The 17,689-nt window shown below is 40.8% G+C and overlaps 1 protein-coding gene across 1 annotated transcript; it reads left to right on the top strand.

Moving 5' to 3' along the window:
• The first annotated feature begins 1,470 nt into the window (after positions 1-1,470).
• On the top strand, positions 1,471-16,298 carry LOC120125037. The gene is made up of 8 exons (XM_039143551.1): positions 1,471-1,624; positions 2,646-2,935; positions 3,782-3,919; positions 4,167-4,317; positions 4,494-4,590; positions 13,203-14,038; positions 14,149-16,074; positions 16,291-16,298. Exons 1-8 carry the CDS (start codon positions 1,471-1,473, stop codon positions 16,296-16,298), a joined length of 3,600 nt encoding a protein of 1,199 aa, XP_038999482.1.
• Positions 16,299-17,689: the final 1,391 nt, after the last annotated feature.

The following is a 17,689-nucleotide window of genomic DNA, read 5'->3' as shown; positions in this document are numbered from 1 at the left end:
GGATAAAGGTCTTCACGCATCTTCAGGATCGGGATATTACCTGGAGAGCCCCTTGGTTGTTCCTCAGTGACGTCCTTTTTCGATGTGGGGATTCTGACGTTATGACCCTACTTGGACTTTGGGGTACATTTGGGTATGCTCCGTTGTTGGCACTTAGATAGTATGGGGCACGCCAGTTTGTCCCAGCAACACACGGATTATCTACATCAGAGTTTGTGTATCACGGTAACAATTATAAGAAGATGATCAAAGAGATAGCCGATTCATGGAAGAAAGTGTTCTGGATGGATATTGTGGCTGCTAAAGACATGCTTACCCCAGACTATTTAGAGTGGCGAAGATTGCGAAAAAATGACAATACCTTGGTGCCAGACTGTGAGGACACACAGACCATGGAGGAACATCTCAAGCATGTCCCTTCTGAACTTGAGATAGCTAAGGCAGAGTTTGAAGCTGTGAAAAATGAGTTGAAGCAGAAGGTCAGAGAACTTGAAGCTGAGCGTTATCAATGGAAGCTAGATGCCGACTCTCAGAAAGATAGAGCAGAAAAGTTTGAAAAAGAACAGAAAAGAGTCTGTTTTGAGCTCGAGGATCTGAGAAAGGGGTATCAAGATAAAGTCAAGGATAATTCAAAGTTGAAAGTAACCTCTGAATACTGGAAAAAGGAAGTTCATAGCCTAAAAAGAAAGTTTGAGGGATTTGATGAAAGAGCTTGGAAGGAACAGTTGAAAACTGCTCAGAGGCGCTTAGCAGACAGTCAGCATCAAAATCAATGCTTGAGAATCCAAATGGCTGATCTGGAGAAACAACATGAGAAAGATGGAAAAACAATAGCTGAGTTAGAAGCTATCGTAGATGAATTCAGGAAGCAAGCAGCTGAGCTTCAGATAGTGCCCTTTGATGGAGATCTACAGTGGTGTTTCCGTTGGGAGCAAGCACAACAAAGGGTAAAGGCTAGAGACGCAGTCATACGAGATTTCCTAGATCAAGTACAGAAGGCAGCCCGTCATCTTCATGGCCTGGCAAGGGAAGCTGGAGTGGTTCGACAAGGCATTCAACCAGTCACAGATGAAGGCAGAAGACTTGTCAACCTACTAGAAGCTGTTCGGGGTCTAGAGGATTTAGTTCGAACGTACCTTTGATTGTTTTTATGTCTCTTACAAGATAAAACATTTTTGTCTGAATAAGGATTATTTATAATAATGGACACTTTTCTGGATCAATGCCTCTAAATTGCATACATCATACATTACATACCTTGCATTTTTTTCATATTTTCCATGTTTTTACATTCGTATTAACAAACAGAACATGTCTCAGAAAGAGAAAGAACAAATACCAAGTTTACCACCGCAAGCATTAAATATGCATCACCCACACAATACTCGAGCAAAGAAGAGACAAATGGAGGCCAGAATGGAGAAACTCGAGGAGAACATGGCAAGATTGCAAAAAGAACTAGAAGATAAGATGGCTCAAAACAGTCAGAGCATTTTGAAATCCATCAAGAAAAACCAGGAGTCTTTGGTCGACCAAATCGTGGCCAAGCTATCAGGTTTACAACAAGCTAGTGCAGTAGGGGGGAAGTCCCTCCGAGGGGGTAACTATGTCACCAACTCCACAGGTAGTTATTTCACCCGAACTCTTACCCAAAACACAAGAAAATTCTTTTGTTGTCAAAGGAAAAACATCATCTGCTATGAAGGTGCAAACTTCCACAACTAATCCTGATAACCATCCGGATGTTTACAATATCCCGGATTTCGATGAAGATGACAAAGCAAGAAAGATGGAAGAGAAGATCAGGATGTTAGAAGATCGAATGAAGATGGTCCAAGGGGACCATGATTATTACGGAGTGGACGCAAGGGAACTGAGCCTAGTTCCAGATTTGGTGCTTCCACCAAAGTTTAAAGTTCCTGAGTTTGAGAAGTTCGATGGAAACAGCTGCCCATCAGCCCATATCACTATGTTCTGTCGGAAGATGACAGGATATAGAGGGAATGACCAACTCCTAATCCACTGCTTTCAGGAGAGCCTGTCCGGTTCGGCTATTCGGTGGTACAACCAGCTCAGCCGAACTCATATCAAGACGTGGAAAGACTTAGCCAAGTATTTCCTGGAGCAATACAAGCATATCAACGATATGAGACCAGACCGGGTTATGTTACAAAGGCTGGAGAAGAAACACAACGAAATTTTCCTACAATACGCGCGGCGATGGAGGGATTTGTCTGTACAGGTTCATCCACCTTTGGACAAAAAAGAGACTAGAAAGTTGTTTGTACAAACCCTGAAGGCACCTTACTTCGAACACCTGGTGGCAATTACATATGGAGGGTTCTCAGATTTAGTCATGGCTGGTGAAATGATTGAGTTAGCCATTAAACAAGGGAAAATCGTGGGAAGAGACTCCAGTAAAAAGCCTCCCATGAAGAAAAAAGACCGAGAGATCAACAATGTCAACACTTACAACGTCAACAAGGGATTTACGGTCTCAAGCTCAAAAACCATTGCAGCTGTACCGTCTGGTGCTTCTAATCAAGCTCAAAGAGAACCAAGGAAAGAAAGGGAAAGGGAGCAGTTCGATCCCATTCCCATAACATATAAAGAGTTATATCAACAGCTCTTCGACACTCACGCAGTGTCACCTTACCCAATGGATCCAATAAAGCCCCCGTATCCGAGATGGTATGACGAAAACGCTCACTGCGAATATCATGGTGGTGTGCAAGGGCATTCGATCGAAGGTTGTCTCGCATTCAAGAGGCTTGTACAGCGAATGCAGAACAAAAATTGGATCACTTTCGACACGCCGAACGTCTCCCAGAATCCCTTGCCTAATCACCCGGAGACCGGAATTAATGCAATCACCACCGAAAACGGCAGGAGAATCAAAACCAATGTTTCAGAAGTCAAAGCTCCTTTGGCTTGGGTATGGAGCCAAATGGTAAAGGAAGGGTTTTTTACACCACAGTCATGTCCAGCAAAGAATAACGGTGGTAACTATTGTTGTTACCACAACGAAGAGGGGCATAAAGTGCAAGAATGCTCCGAATTCAGGACATTAGTCCAGCTCATGATGGACAAGAAGGAGCTGGAGTTTTATAAAGAAATTCAGGATTCCCCGGAAGCATACATTTGCACTACCGGAGAATAATCAGACAAAAGACTCGGTAGGGGTAGTCCTTTGATCATTACCCCTAAGGAAAAGATGATAACAACAACTCCACAAACAAAGGTGGTGATTTCGGTACCTCGACCTTTTCAATACAAGGATAATCGGCAAGTGCCTTGGAAGTACGAATTTCAGGTAAGTACTTCCAAAGAATGTGACAACAAAGTGGGGCAGAGATCACTATAACCCTTCAAGGAAGATGTGCTGACTATCAATGAACCTATAAAGGATGAAGAAGCTAAAGAATTCCTCAAATTTTTGAAACATAGCGAGTACAGTATCGTAGAACAGCTCCACAACTTGCCAACACGCACTTCAATGTTGACACTTTTATTAAGATCAGAAGCACATCGGGAGGCGCTGTTGAAAGTCCTGAATCAAACATTCGTGCCACAAGACATACCAGTCAGCAAGATGGATCGACTGGTAAATAATATTCAAGCTGATAATCTCATCTCATTTTCAAATGATGAGATTCCATCCGGAGGAAGAGGCCGAACGAAGGCATTACACATCACTACCTACTGCAAGGGGCATGCTCTGCCAAGTGTATTGATTGACAATGGCTCAACCCTAAATGTAATGCCTTTAATCACTTTGAAGAGGCTGCCAATAGATACCTCTCATATGAGAGCTTGTCAGAACGTGTTTCGAGCATTTGACGGGACCAAGAGAGAGGTAGTTGGCAAGATTGAGGTGTCGTTGACCATCGAACCTGCCACCTATGATATCGAGTTTCTGGTGATGGATATCATGCCTTCTTACAACTGTCTTTTAGGAAGGCCATGGATTCATCAAGAAGGTGCAGTACCATCCACGCTGCACCAAAAAGTTAAATTTGTTATTGACGGAGCCTTAGTAATTATTAATGCTGAGGAGGATATCGTGGCAAGCGTGACCACGGAGGCCCCATACATCGAAGTAGATGAGGAAGCAGAGGAGTGTTCATTCTGTTCCTTGGAATTTGTGAATGCCACCTTTGTGGCAGAAGGAAGAACGCTTCCTAGACCCCGGCTTTCCAAGTGTACCAGAATGGAGATCATGCAAACATTGGGACAAGGTGCCAAAACTGAAAGAGGGTTTGGGAAATTTCTGCAAGGAAGGATTGATCCAGTCATTCCTATTTCAAATCCAGACCGGTTTGGGCTCGGCTTTCAGCCCAGTTACCATGAGAAGAGAAAAGAAGTTCAGAAGAACCGAGAAAGAAGACTAGCCAGGTTGACTGGAAGTGAATTTCAATGGGAACCCATGACATTCCCACCTCTCTGCCACACATTCAAGTCAGGTGGTTATGTATTTGAGAACACCTTGTCAGATTTAGAAGCGGCTTTGGAAGATTTGAGCATCAATGCCGTAACCACTGGAAATGCTGACAACGAGGATAGATTTGGGATGTGCCCTCTGCCACCTGGGTTCGTGCCTAGCAGTTGGTCAGTCGAAGAACTACATGTGGTTTACAAGAATCTTTCAGAGTAATATTCGAACTATCCCTATTTGCCTATACCCGGGGCAATAGGTGATCTTTTGTAAGGTTTAATAAACATTATGTTTAAGTTCAATAAAAGATGCATTTTCTTTTCTCTTCTCATGGAAAACAAATTTTTCCTTTATTTCTTTTATGAATTCATTGTCTATCTTCTACATTTTGTACTTCATTTCCACTTTCTCTCGAATTTAATTCTTGACTATTTCGTGTGGGATATATTCCTCTCACACATGCACATTTTCCCTTCTTTCAGATCCACAGATAACAATAATGCAGGCACTAATGATCCTGATCCGGAGGTGGATTTTGAATCAACTATTTGTCTCGGGGAATTTGATGAATGCGACATTGAAGAGGAATGTAACTTGCCTTCCGAATTGTTGAGAATGGTAGAAAGAGAAGATAAACAAATACTGCCCCATAAAGAGACGATCGAAATCTTGAATCTGGGTAGTGAGGAAGACCGAAAGGAGGTTAAAATCGGCACAACTCTTTCGACAGAAGCAAGACACAACCTGATAATCTTACTTCAGGAATACAGAGAGGTGTTCGCCTGGTCGTATCAAGACATGTCAGGATTAGACACAGATATGGTAGTCCACAAACTGCCAATCAAACCAGAATGCAAACCAGTGCAGCAGAAACTGAGAAGGATGCGACCAGAAATGCTCCTTAAGATCAAGGAAGAAGTCAAGAAACAATTTGATGCCGGTTTTCTTCAAGTGACCAAATATCCGGAGTGGGTGGCCAACATAGTGTCTGTACCGAAGAAAGACGGGAAAGTACGCATGTGTGTCGATTACCGGGACCTAAACAAGGCAAGTCCCAAAGACAACTTTCCTCTGCCACACATAGACACTCTGGTAGAAAATACAGCCGTGAACAACTACTTTTCATTCATGGATGGATTTTTGGGGTACAATCAGATCAAGATGCACCCCAAAGACATGGAGAAGACCACTCTCGTCATAATGTGGGGAACTTTCTGCTACAAAGTGATGCCTTTCGGATTAAAGAATGTTGGGGCAACATATCAGAGAGCTGTGGTGACCCTGTTCCACGACATAATGCATAAAAAATCGAGGTTTATGTCGACGACATGATTGTCAAGGCACAGACCGAGAATGAACATATCGAGCATTTGAGAAAGCTCTTCCAGAGATTGAGGAAGTTCCAGTTACGATTGAACCCTAGCAAGTGTACCTTCGGGGTAACATTCGGAAAACTGTTAGGCTTCGTGGTCAGCAGAAGAGGCATTGAGGTTGATCCTGACAAAGTTAAGGCTATCCAGAATCTACCTCCACCTCGAACACAAAACGAGGTCCGAGGTTTTCTGGGCAGATTGAATTACATAGCTCGGTTCATATCTCAGTTAACCGATAAGTGTGATCCAATCTTTCACCTTCTCCGAAAGAACATCCTTGGAGCATGGGATGAAAACTGTCAGATTGCATTCAAGAAGGTGAAGGAGTACTTGTCTCATACTCCTATCTAAATGTCCCCCATCCCAGGAAAACCTATGTTCTTGTATCTATCTATATTCGAGAACTCAATGGGATGTGTCCTGGGTCAACATGACGAATCTGGAAGAAAGGAAAGAGCCATATATTATCTGATCAAAAAGTTCACCGATTGCGAGGTCAGATATCCTCCTATCGAGAAGGTTTGTTGTGCTTTAGTCTGGGCTACAAAAAGACTCCGACAATACATGTTGTATCACACCACTTGGTTGATTTCCAAGCTAGATCCACTAAAATACATGATGGGTGTACCCGCTCTATCTGGAAGGTTAGCTCGATGGCAGATGCTCTTGTCTGAATTCGACATCGAGTACGTGAGTCAGAAAGCCATAAAAAGAAGTGCCATATCAGATTTCTTAGCAAGCAGAACCGATGAGAATTATGAGCCATTAGACTTTGATTTTCCAGACGAAGACTTGATGGCTTTATCCTTAGAAGAAACAAGTACTTCAACAGACAGTTCCTGGAAAATGTATTTCGATGGGGCATCAAATGCATTAGGACATGGCATCGGGGCAATACTGATCTCTCCAGAAGGGAATCATTATCCATTTACCAGCAGACTGAATTTCGATTACACCAATAACATGGCAGAGTATGAAGCCTGTGTCTTGGGACTTCGAGCTGCACTGGGGAAAACCATAAAGACCTTGCGGATATACGGGGATTCAGCATTAGTAATCTATCAGCTCCGTGGAGAATGGGAAACCAAAGATACAAAACTGATGGAATACCGGAAGCTAATACTGGATCTGCTCGAAGAATTCGATGAAGTCACCTTCCACTATGTGCCAAGAGAAGAAAATCAAAAGGCTGACGCTTTGGCTACCTTGGCAGCCGCATTCAAAGTTGGCGGAAAGTCTGAAATGATGGCAATTGACATGCAGTCGTATGAGTACTCGACTCATTGCTACCAGATTGAAGAAGTAAAGGACACTAAGCCTTGGTACTATGACATTTTGCATTATATCAAGCATCGAAGTTATCCAGAGGAAACCACTGAGACCGATAAAAGAACCATTAGAAGGATGGCAGCTGGATACGTCCTTGATGGGGAGGTCTTGTACAAGAAAAGCCATAACCAAGTTCTGTTAAGGTGCATCGATGCTGAAGAGGCAAAAATGATAATGGAAGAAGTACATGATGAAGTTTGTGGAGCACATGCAAATGGACATATGATGTCGAGACAGATAATGAGATGCGGATATTTCTAGTCCACACTGGAAAGCGATTGCATCAACTATGCTAGAAAATGTCATAAATGTCAGATTTACGGAGATAAAATAAATGTTCCACCTCATCCGCTTCATGTTATGACGTCACCATGGCCTTTCTCTATGTGGGGCATGGATGTAATTGGGCAAATCCATCTGAAGGCTTCGAATGGTCATCGTTTCATCCTTGTAGCTATCGATTATTTCACCAAGTAGGTAGAGGCTGCTTCCTACGTCAATGTCACTCAATCTGTTATCTGCAAGTTTTTGAAGAAAAAGATCATATGTCGGTATGGTTTACCTGAAAGGATCATTACCGATAATGCTACAAACTTGAACAATAAAATGATGAAAGCTGCTTGTGAGAAATTCAATATAAAGCATCACAATTCTACTATCTACAGACCAAAGATGAACGGTGCAGTAGAAGCAACAAACAAAAACATCAAAAATATAGTGGAGAAAACGACCGAGACCTACAAAGACTGGCATGAGAAGTTGCCTTTCGCTTTGTTCGCTTACCGAACCTCGGTACGAACCTCAACTGGGGCAACTACATTTTCACTAGCCTATGGAATGGAAGCAGTGATGCCCATTGAAGTAGAAATTCCGTCACTACGGGTCCTCACAGAAGTCAAACTGGATGATGCAAAATGGGCCCAATCCCGGTATGATCAACTAAACCTGATAGATGAAAAGAGGCTGAAAGTCATTCATCATGGTCAGATTTATCAGAAACGAATGATTCGAGCACATGACAAGAAGGTGCGCCCGAGAATATTCCGTAAAGGAGATCTGGTGCTAAAGAGAATTTGGCCAGTCTAGAAAGATTTTCGAGGAAAATGGACGCCAAATTGGGAAGGACCTTATGTCGTGAAAAAGGCCTTCTCCGGAGGAGCTCTTGTCTTGGCTGAAATGGACGGACCCGAACTGCCACATCCCATCAATTCGGATGCAGTCAAGAAATACTTCGCTTAGGATGAAAACCCGAAAGGGCGTCCTAATTCGAAAAAAAAAAACAAAACAGAAAAAACAAAAAGTGAAAAACGTTTAGGGTGAAAACCCGAAAGGGCACCCTAAATTGAAAAAAAATGAAAAGAGAAAAAAGAACAAAAAAAGAAAAAAAATAAGGTGGGTTCAAGATGAAAACCCGCAAAAGGCGTCTTGCAACCAAGGATGGGTCCAAGTTGAAAACCCGAAAGGGCGATTTGGATAATTCAAGAAATCCAGACAGTTGAAACTCCCCGGCATCTGAATTTTCCACAGACTCAACGAGTTGGAGAAAGGTTGCACTCTCCTGAATGTTGTCTCATTTTCAAAGATCCCTTGGCAAAGACTGTATTCAAGGTCACCTAACGGCTTTTTAGCTCAGAAGTGCCCGCATTATTGAAATCTATGACATTCATTTATACCTCATCATGTCTTCATCTTCCAGAATATTTGCCATGTATTATTTGTTCTTTTTTTCCTCATGAATAAAAGACAGTCTTTTTCTCTACACCGATTCCTTTTGAGCATCTTGGATTGAGCTTAAACTTAATGATCTATTTACTTATGCAAAAGATATTTGCATATTACTGTACAAAGATTCATTGAAAAGTACAGGTACTCGGAAGCCGATCAAGGCTCATGCATATACTTGAGATGGTCGAGAAGCATCAAGGATAAAAAAACAAACATCAGATTTGAACATTTGAAGAAATTCCAGACCAGGGATCGAAACTTCAAGATTCCAGACAGGCAACCGGAGATCGAGATTTCTCTCCAAAGCCCCATATAACATATGTTCATAGCATCACATATATGTTAGAGTCAACTTCAACTTCGTGACGAAGGATATTGAACTCGAAGCGACACAATTGGTTCGAGAGTAGATTTCAACTTCACGACGAAGGATATCTAGCTCGAAGCCAAACTTCACAATAAAGGGGTCATCCACGGTTTCAACTTCACGGCGAAGGGAATCGTGTCCACCCGCAACATACAATACTTGGATTTCAACTTCACGACGAAGGATATCCAAGTCAAGGCTCAACTTCACGAAGAAGGGGCCATCCGCGATTTCAACTCCACGACGGAGGATATCGTACCCACACATCAGCGACTTCAACTCCACGACGGAAGATATCACGCCACTCGAGACAACACAAGTTCAACTTCACAATGAAGGGACGGCTGGTTGTCAACAAACCACTTTTCAGTTTCATTCAGAGTCAATTTCAACTTCACATCGAAGGATATTGGACTCGAGACAACACAAGTTCAACTTCACAAGGAAGGGACGGCTGGTTGTCAATAAACCATTACCCAGTTTCAGAGCCAATTTCAACTTCACAGCGAAGGATATTGGACTCGAGACAACACAAGTTCAACTTCACAACGAAGGGACGTATGGTTGTCAATAAACCATTTCCCAGTTTCAGTGTCAATTTCAACTTCACATCGAAGGATATTAGACTCGAGACACCACAAGCTCAACTTCACAGCGAAGGGGCAGTTGGCTGTCAACAAACAATTTCCCAATTTTAGAGCCAATTTCAACTTCACAGCGAAGGATATTGGACTCGAGTCGACACAAGTTCAACTTCACAACGAAGGGACGACTGGTTGTCAACAAAAAACTTCCCAATTTCAGAGTCAATTTCAACTTCACAGCGAAGGGTATTGGACTCAGGACAACACAAGTTCAACTTCACAACGAAGGGACGGCTGGTTGTCAACAAACAATTTCCCAGTTCCAGAGCCAATTTAAACTTCACGGCGGAGGATATTGGACTCAGAACAGTACAACTTACTTGGATTTCAACTTCACGAAGAAGGATATCTAATTCCCAGGCTCAACTTCACAAAGAAGGGGCCATACACAACTTCACAACAAAGGGTATTGTACCTCAGCAGATTGACCCAACTTCGCGACGAAGGAGTCATTTGTAACACACAACACCAAAGTCTTCAGGTCAAGTTTCACCTTCCTGACGAAGTATCTTGAGCCAAGAGACGATTCAGAGGCCACTCGACAACAACTTTGAGTTCAATTTCAACTTCACAACGAAGGACATTGTGCTCAGAAGCTTCCAGTTCAACTCAACCTCGCAATGAGGGAGTCATTTCAAATCAGTCTTAATATCGGATTTCAACTCTACGACAGAGGGCATTCGATAAGAATGAAAAGTGTGTCTTTCAATCTTTGCCCTATCCCGTTACACGACTATGGGCAAAGAGGGGCAGCTGTAGACACGCTTTTCATGACCATATATATTTATATATTATATTATATTATATATATATATTGTATAAATATTATTATTTTATTAAATTAACACATTTTACATTTTTGTATCAGGTCCAAATACACGTGGCCCAGCAGAATACATGTTGACCCAACAAGCCCGCAAGAAACCCTAGCTCGCCCTACTCTTGCTTCCAGCCGTTAGCAACAGTGACCGTTGGATCTAGATTTGATCCAACGGTCCACGATATGAGCCAGATAGGGTTTTATCCTTTCTCCACCAGCGCCGCATCACACATTGAAGACTCTTCCACGTCGAAGACCCCTCGTCCTTCACGTTTCCCTCGCACAACACACCTCTCACAGCCGGTTCCCTCGTCGTCGTGATCGCAAGGAACACCCACACCAAAATAACAGAAGATACCAAGGAGCATTAGAATTTGAAATCAAATAAAACTCTATTAAAGATAGTATTTCATAGACTATAAATACATGTAATCGATTCGCTTGTAACAACAAGAACACACACAAATACACGCAATATACTACGAGAGATCAAGAGAGATACAACAGATTCAAAGTTTTACTTTGTAACTAGATTCGAAGAGAAATAAAAGGTGAATATTTTTGTTTTTTTTACCTTGCATGTCGTTTCTTTTTCCTCTTGCTTTGCCTTCGTCTGACTTCAAAAAATCCAAGAGTGGGTTACGCCGATGATCAAAGGGAAAGGGTTTCGAGATTTCAAACCCAGATCTAGCCCCGAGGCTTTTGTTTTTTAAAAAAGTTTTGATTTTTAAAAAGAGAGTGGAAAGAGCTTTAGGGATCTTTGAAAAAAAATAAAAAATAAAAGTTTTGCCGCCGTTGAACGGCGGCTGTCGTCGTTCAACGGCGGCGGCGAGGCGGAGTGGGGGCGGCCGATGGCCATTTTCTGGAAAACTGGGTTGGTGTTCTTCATTTTTAAGAACACCAAGAGAGAATAAGGATGGAGGGGGAGCGTTTTTTGGGACGATAAGAGAGAAATAAATTTTATTAAAAGATTTTAACTTATATACTAAACCCGTTGGACCCGCGCACTGACCCGACCCGCTTAGCTAACCCGCATGTTTTCGCTTCAAGATGGGTTAACTCGCTTTTGGTCGCTCTGATTTTGAACTCTTCTATATTGACCCCAAAATTGATTTTTTAAACCCCTATTTCGTTCTAATTTGGCCACACAATTCGTATTTAATTTCAATTTACCCCTGAAATTTCACAATTCTCCTCGAATTTCTTTAAATTCTGTCAGTTTTCCTTTTTTATAATTTGGTCCTTTTCATTATATGTATGCATATATTTTTTTTACTTCCTTTCGTTATCTGTATCATTGTATGCATTTTTTTTATTTGATCTCTTTTATGTTATATATCAGTTTATATATGTACATAATTTAAATATTTTTTATAAATTTATTAGTATTATAAGTATGTTACGATTATCTCTGTTTGGTCATTTTCTATTATACTCTATCATTACATATATATGCTATTAATATTTTATTCTTACGTCTATTATATATATATATATATCTATTAATTGTTTTTTCCTTTATTTCATTTTTTTACTTGTGTACATTTATTTGTTTTTACATAATATTTTATATCTCTATTTTTTTTAAAACTATCGTTTTTACCTATTATATTAATTATGATAATTCATTGTATATATGTGTATATATTCTTTGTTTTTTATTATTCTTTTTAAAAAAACTTTTGTGTACATTTCATTTTCATTTCGACTTTGTTTTATTTGTCGTTATTTACCTATTTTCTCTTCTTTGTTTTACTTTTTCAATCTTCGCTTTGTCCTCGTCACCTTTGTTATTCTAATACTTTTCTTGATTTCTTAAGGGTACGTTTTCAAAACGGTTAGAGGTAAGTAATTGGGATCGCTATTTTACCTTTTAATTTAAACTTTCAATTCTCTTAATTTAAGACAACTGGGAATTACGTAGTACCGAAAGGGCAGTGCAAGGGTGCTAACCCTTCCTTGACTGTAACCGACTCCCAAATCCGACACATCATTGGTAAGACGCAGATCAGGTAAGAAATAAGGTATCCGATCTACCCATTCAATTTAAAATAAAGGATCGGTGGCGACTCCAATTTACATTTTTCAAGTCGAAGCCCAATTTCGGGGCCCAACCGAAAGACGGTTACGACAGTAGCATGTTTGGTTAATGACCTCAAATCAAAAAAGAAAATTTATCTCGACAATGCAAAAAGTCCATCATGTAGTAATGGGGGTGTGGGCTATCCTTCTCTATGATTATTAGCTTCTGGAATAATAGAGGATTAAACAATCCTCTAAAACAAGAAAAAGTCCTACAAAGGGATATTCAAAATAAAGTTGACATCCTCTGTCTACTCGAGACCCGTGTCAAATTGGAGAATTCAGCTGAAATATTCAAAACCAAATTTACACAATGACATACCTGTTCAAATTATGACTTTGCTTCAAACGGGACGATCTGGATCCTCTGGAAAAAAGGTTTAGACATCTCCTTTTGTCAAGCTTTTGCTCAGTCAATTACTATCAGATGCACTTTTAAGAGTGTTCCTCTCATTATTACAGCTATCTATGCCAGTAATGATGGTGTAACTAGAAGACAACTCTGGCAACAACTACGTGACATGGAAGCATATTTCGGTTCTTTACCTTGGATATTAGGAGGAGATTACAACGCTATCTTGCATTCGAAGGAAAGTTCAGATTATGAGCACACTGGTCCAATATTAACTCCATACATGAAGGACTTCCAAGATTTCACTCATGATCTTCTTCTCCAAGACCACCATTTCTTTGGTCCTTCATTCACATGGAGCAACAAACAACAACAATCTTTTCTTGCAAAGAAGCTTGATAGGGTGCTTATCAATTCCACATGGGTAAATACTTTTCATAACTCATTTGTGGAATTCCTTGCACTAGGCGTATCTGATCATTGTATGGCTCTGGTTTGGATCAACAGGGAGGTTCAAGCAAATCGACCTAAACCATTCAAATTTTTCAACTTCTGGACTCTTCATCCTAATTTCTTAAATGAAGTTCGACAGTCATGGCAACCACCTATTCAAGGAAATCTGATGAAGGTTCTTTTCCTCAAGCTTAAACGTCTAAAAACAAGCCTCAAGACCCTGAACAAAGAATATTACAGTGATCTTTCTGCTCGAGTACGTCAAAAGCAAAGTGATCTGGAACAACTGCAACTATCTACTCTACGAGGACGGGACACTATTGCAAAAGAGTTGATGCTACAGAATGAGCTTTTATCTCTTGAAGAAGCAGAGCGTATGTACTTGAAACAAAAGGCCAAAGTGAAATGGTTAAAAGAAAGGGACAAATGCACAAAATTCTTTCATTCCATTATCTCCGGTAAAAAAAAAGAGACACCATCCGAATTCTTGTTAATGACCAAGGTAAAAGGATTGAATCTTTTGATGAAATGGCTTCCGAAGTGACTGAATTTTACTCAATACTTTTAGGCACAGAAGACTCCGGTGTTAGAAATTGTGCGCCTAATCTTTTGAAGGATCTGCTGCAATTTAATTTGCCTTCAGATGTTTCTTCTAACCTTGTCAAGGAGGTAACAGACGAAGAGATCCAGAAAGCAATTTTCATCCAAGGGAATGACAAAGCACCCGGTCCTAATGGATTCACACCATATTTTTTCAAAAAATCATGGTCAGTGGTTGGCAAGGACGTTGTAAATGCTATTAAATACTTCTTCCAAGAGACTTTCATCCTTCCAGCTTTCAATGCTACAACCATTGATTTGATTCCAAATGTTCCTAATCCCAATAAGGTTAGAGACTTTCGGCCAATTTCCTGTTGCTCTGTTATTTACAAGACAATTACAAAGATTTTAGTCAAAAGGTTGACTACACTACTTCCAGAAATAATCTCCCTCAACCAATCGACTTTTGTAAAAGGAAGAAATATTGTTGACAACACTCTCCTTGCTCAAGAATTGGTGAGAGAATATGGAAGGAAAGTTATCTCTCCTAGATGTGCCTTGAAAGTTGACTTACAAAAGGATTTTGACACCCTACACTGGGTTTTCATTTCTGCAATGCTTAATGCACTACAGCTCCCTAATACTTTCATTGGATGGATTGAAACCTGCTTTAAAGAAGCAAGATACTCCATCTCTTTCGATGGAAGCTTGATTGGCTTCTTCAAGGGTGCAAGGGGAATAAGACAAGGTGACCCTCTATCTCCTATCTTATTCGTTCTTGCAATGAATGTGCTCTCTAGAATTCTAAACATTGCAGCAACTAAAGGCTTGTTCGCATACCACCCAAAATGTAAGAAGATTGGCCTCACTCACCTCTCTTTTACAGACGACCTACTTATCTTCTGTAAAAGAAATATTGAATCTGTTTCCGGAGTCATCAGCGCCCTTGACCAATTCTACGAAATGTCTGGTCTTAAACTTAATGCTACCAAATGCGAACTTTATACTGCTGGAATCTCTTTCAGAAATCTTGAACATATTTTACATTCCACAGGATTCAAACATGACAATTTGCCAGTAAGATACCTAGGGGTTCCTTTAGTCACAAGGAAACTCACTGAAAAAGGCTGTGTGGTTCTTCTTGAAAAGATCAAATCCAAGCTCCATCACTGGTCGGGAACACACTTGAGCTACGCTGACAGACTTGAACTTATCAGAGTTATTCTCTTCAGTATTGCAAACTTCTGGTGCAGGCAGTTAATTCTACCACAAGCCATTGTTAATAGGATTGAACAACTTTGCTCTAGATTTTTCTGGAAAGGTGCGGATGAAGCCGCTACTAGAGCCAGAGTCAGTTGGCAGAAAATCTGCCAAACGAAATATGAAAGAGGACTCGGACTAAAAGATACAAAAACATGGAACAAAGCATGTATGATACAACTCATCAGGAACATCCTTGCGGGAGAGGGATCTTTTTGGGTAGCTTGGATCAAAAGCTATGTTATTAAAGGTGCAGACATCCTGTTAGTCGATGACATAGCAAACTCCAGCTGGTGTATCAGGCGCTTACTTAAACTAAGGGCAACTGCAATCCCTGTTTTATCTACAGGAGCTACGAAGACAAAAGATTTCTGGAAAGAATTACGGGTAAAAGGAGATAAAGTCTCATGGCACAAATTGATATGGTTTCCTCTACACGTCCCCAAACACATCATTATAACATGGATGACTCTCCTGGATAGACTCCCAACTAGGGAAAGGCTCCGAAGAATGGGAATCGTTACTGATGTTTCCTGCATAATTTGCAATGATGCACAAGAGACTAGGGACCACCTATTCAGTGAATGTCCTATGGTAGTTTCCTTATGGAAGGCCATTTTGAACCTCTCGGGCTTAAGCAACACTAATTTACCTTGGATGAGCATGATAGACTGGGCCAATGGTGCTTGGAAAGGTAAGTCCCTGCTCACTACTATCTTGAAACTTGCTTGGTGCGCTTTAATCTATTCCATATGGGAGGAAAGAAATAGAAGATTGTACCGAGGAAACAAAAGAAGTGAGAACGAAATTTTGAGTTCAATTAAAGAGATTGTATGTATCCAATTAAGAGGAAGTAATATAAATAGAGTAGATAGTCTCAATACTTACCTTTGTACTATTTGGGGTGTAGACTATTAAAATTTTGTTGTAAGTAGGTTGTTCATTATCCCAATTATGGGATCTTTTATGTAGCAGAATTCTGCACCTTGGGTAATAAAATTAAAATTATCCAAAAAAAGGGTATGGGACCACATATTATTATTATTATTATTTTTGAATGGGAGCCAATACATCACGAAACTATACGAGAGTAAGGCGGCCGTGTGAGTCTCTAAGAAGAATTGAAAGCAGACGATCCGGAAGAGGGTCGACTTTGACAGTTTCATCTGAGGGAAGGTCATCGAACTTAGCTAGAAAATCAACAGCCATATTTGTTTATCTATAGATTTTCCGAAAAAAGAACAACCCAAGCTTGGTCAAGAAGGCGAGCGATAGCTCCAACAGCAGCAAACGGACTCGAAGCTGACAGCCGTGAAAGAAGTTGGATGGCATCCTCACAATTGCTTTGAACAATTACTCTTTCAAAACCAAATTGCCAAGCTGAACGGATCCCTTCATATATGCCCCATAATTCTGCTTCAAAAATTTTTGATGTCCCTAGCAATTTGTGAAAAACACCTAAACAATTCCTCGAATGATCCCTGAAGATACCCCCAATCAAAATTAAACCATTTTGGGGTGACACAGCCCCATCGTTATTAAGAGCGACCCACCCCAAATCCAGGGGGCAGTCTGTGTGAACTCCGAATGGCGCACAGTCATCATAAAGTTTGCTCCAGGATATGCTGACTTGAAGTATAGCTTCCGAACAAGGAGAGGCATCTTGAAAAACGAGAAGATTTTGATCCTTCCAAAGCTTCCAGACCAATGAGGCGAAAAGAACGCACCAAGGGCCATTGGATGCGGCACAACGGAAAGAAGAACTGAGATTTTCCATGAGCCAAGCTTCACGATCGAAATCGAAGAAAGAGGGAAAAGGATGAGCTTGGAGGAGTCTCTGCCAAATGCTCCGAGCGGTGATGCAATCTCAAAGGATATGGAGCAAAGTTTCATTCTCAGCTCGACACAAACAACAAGAGGAATCATTTCCCATACCTCGTCGGCATCGGTTAGAGTTGGTGAGCACTCTATTTCTCATGGCGAGCCATAAAAAAACTCCTAATTTGTTCCGGAACATGTAAACGCCAAATTACAGAATAGCAAGGATTCGTAGCGGCCCAAGAAGAGGAGCATAAGGATTTATAAGCACTTGAAACAATGAAAATCCTCTTTGGTGAAACCGACCAATAAACAATATCTGAACCAACCGTAAAAGATGGAGCAATAATATTTCTCATATGATGAATAGCTACCGGGTCCAAGAGAGTGTTCAAAAGATCCCAATCCCAGCAACCATCTGAAGACACATCAGAGACAGTTAAGTAAACAATTAGTCTTTGCAACGTTGAGGAGTGAGCCAATCGGGGGAA

The sequence above is a fragment of the Hibiscus syriacus genome, unplaced genomic scaffold (assembly GCF_006381635.1).
Source record: "Hibiscus syriacus cultivar Baekdansim isolate YM2019G1 unplaced genomic scaffold, ASM638163v2 tig00110429_pilon, whole genome shotgun sequence".
NCBI classification, from domain to species: Eukaryota; Viridiplantae; Streptophyta; class Magnoliopsida; order Malvales; family Malvaceae; genus Hibiscus; species Hibiscus syriacus.
Note: the sequence above shows the minus strand (reverse complement) of the source record. Positions and strands in the feature narration are given on the sequence as shown.

Coding starts and splice junctions, on each gene's coding strand:
- LOC120125037 (XM_039143551.1), top strand. CDS start 1,471: ATGGCTCAAAACAGTCAGAGCATTTTGAAATCCATCAAGAAAAACCAG. Junction 1,625..2,645: donor CTATGTCACCAACTCCACAG/GTAGTTATTTCA, acceptor ACACTCACGCAG/TGTCACCTTACCCAATGGAT. Junction 4,591..13,202: donor ATGTGCCCTCTGCCACCTGG/GTTCGTGCCTAG, acceptor AATTACTATCAG/ATGCACTTTTAAGAGTGTTC.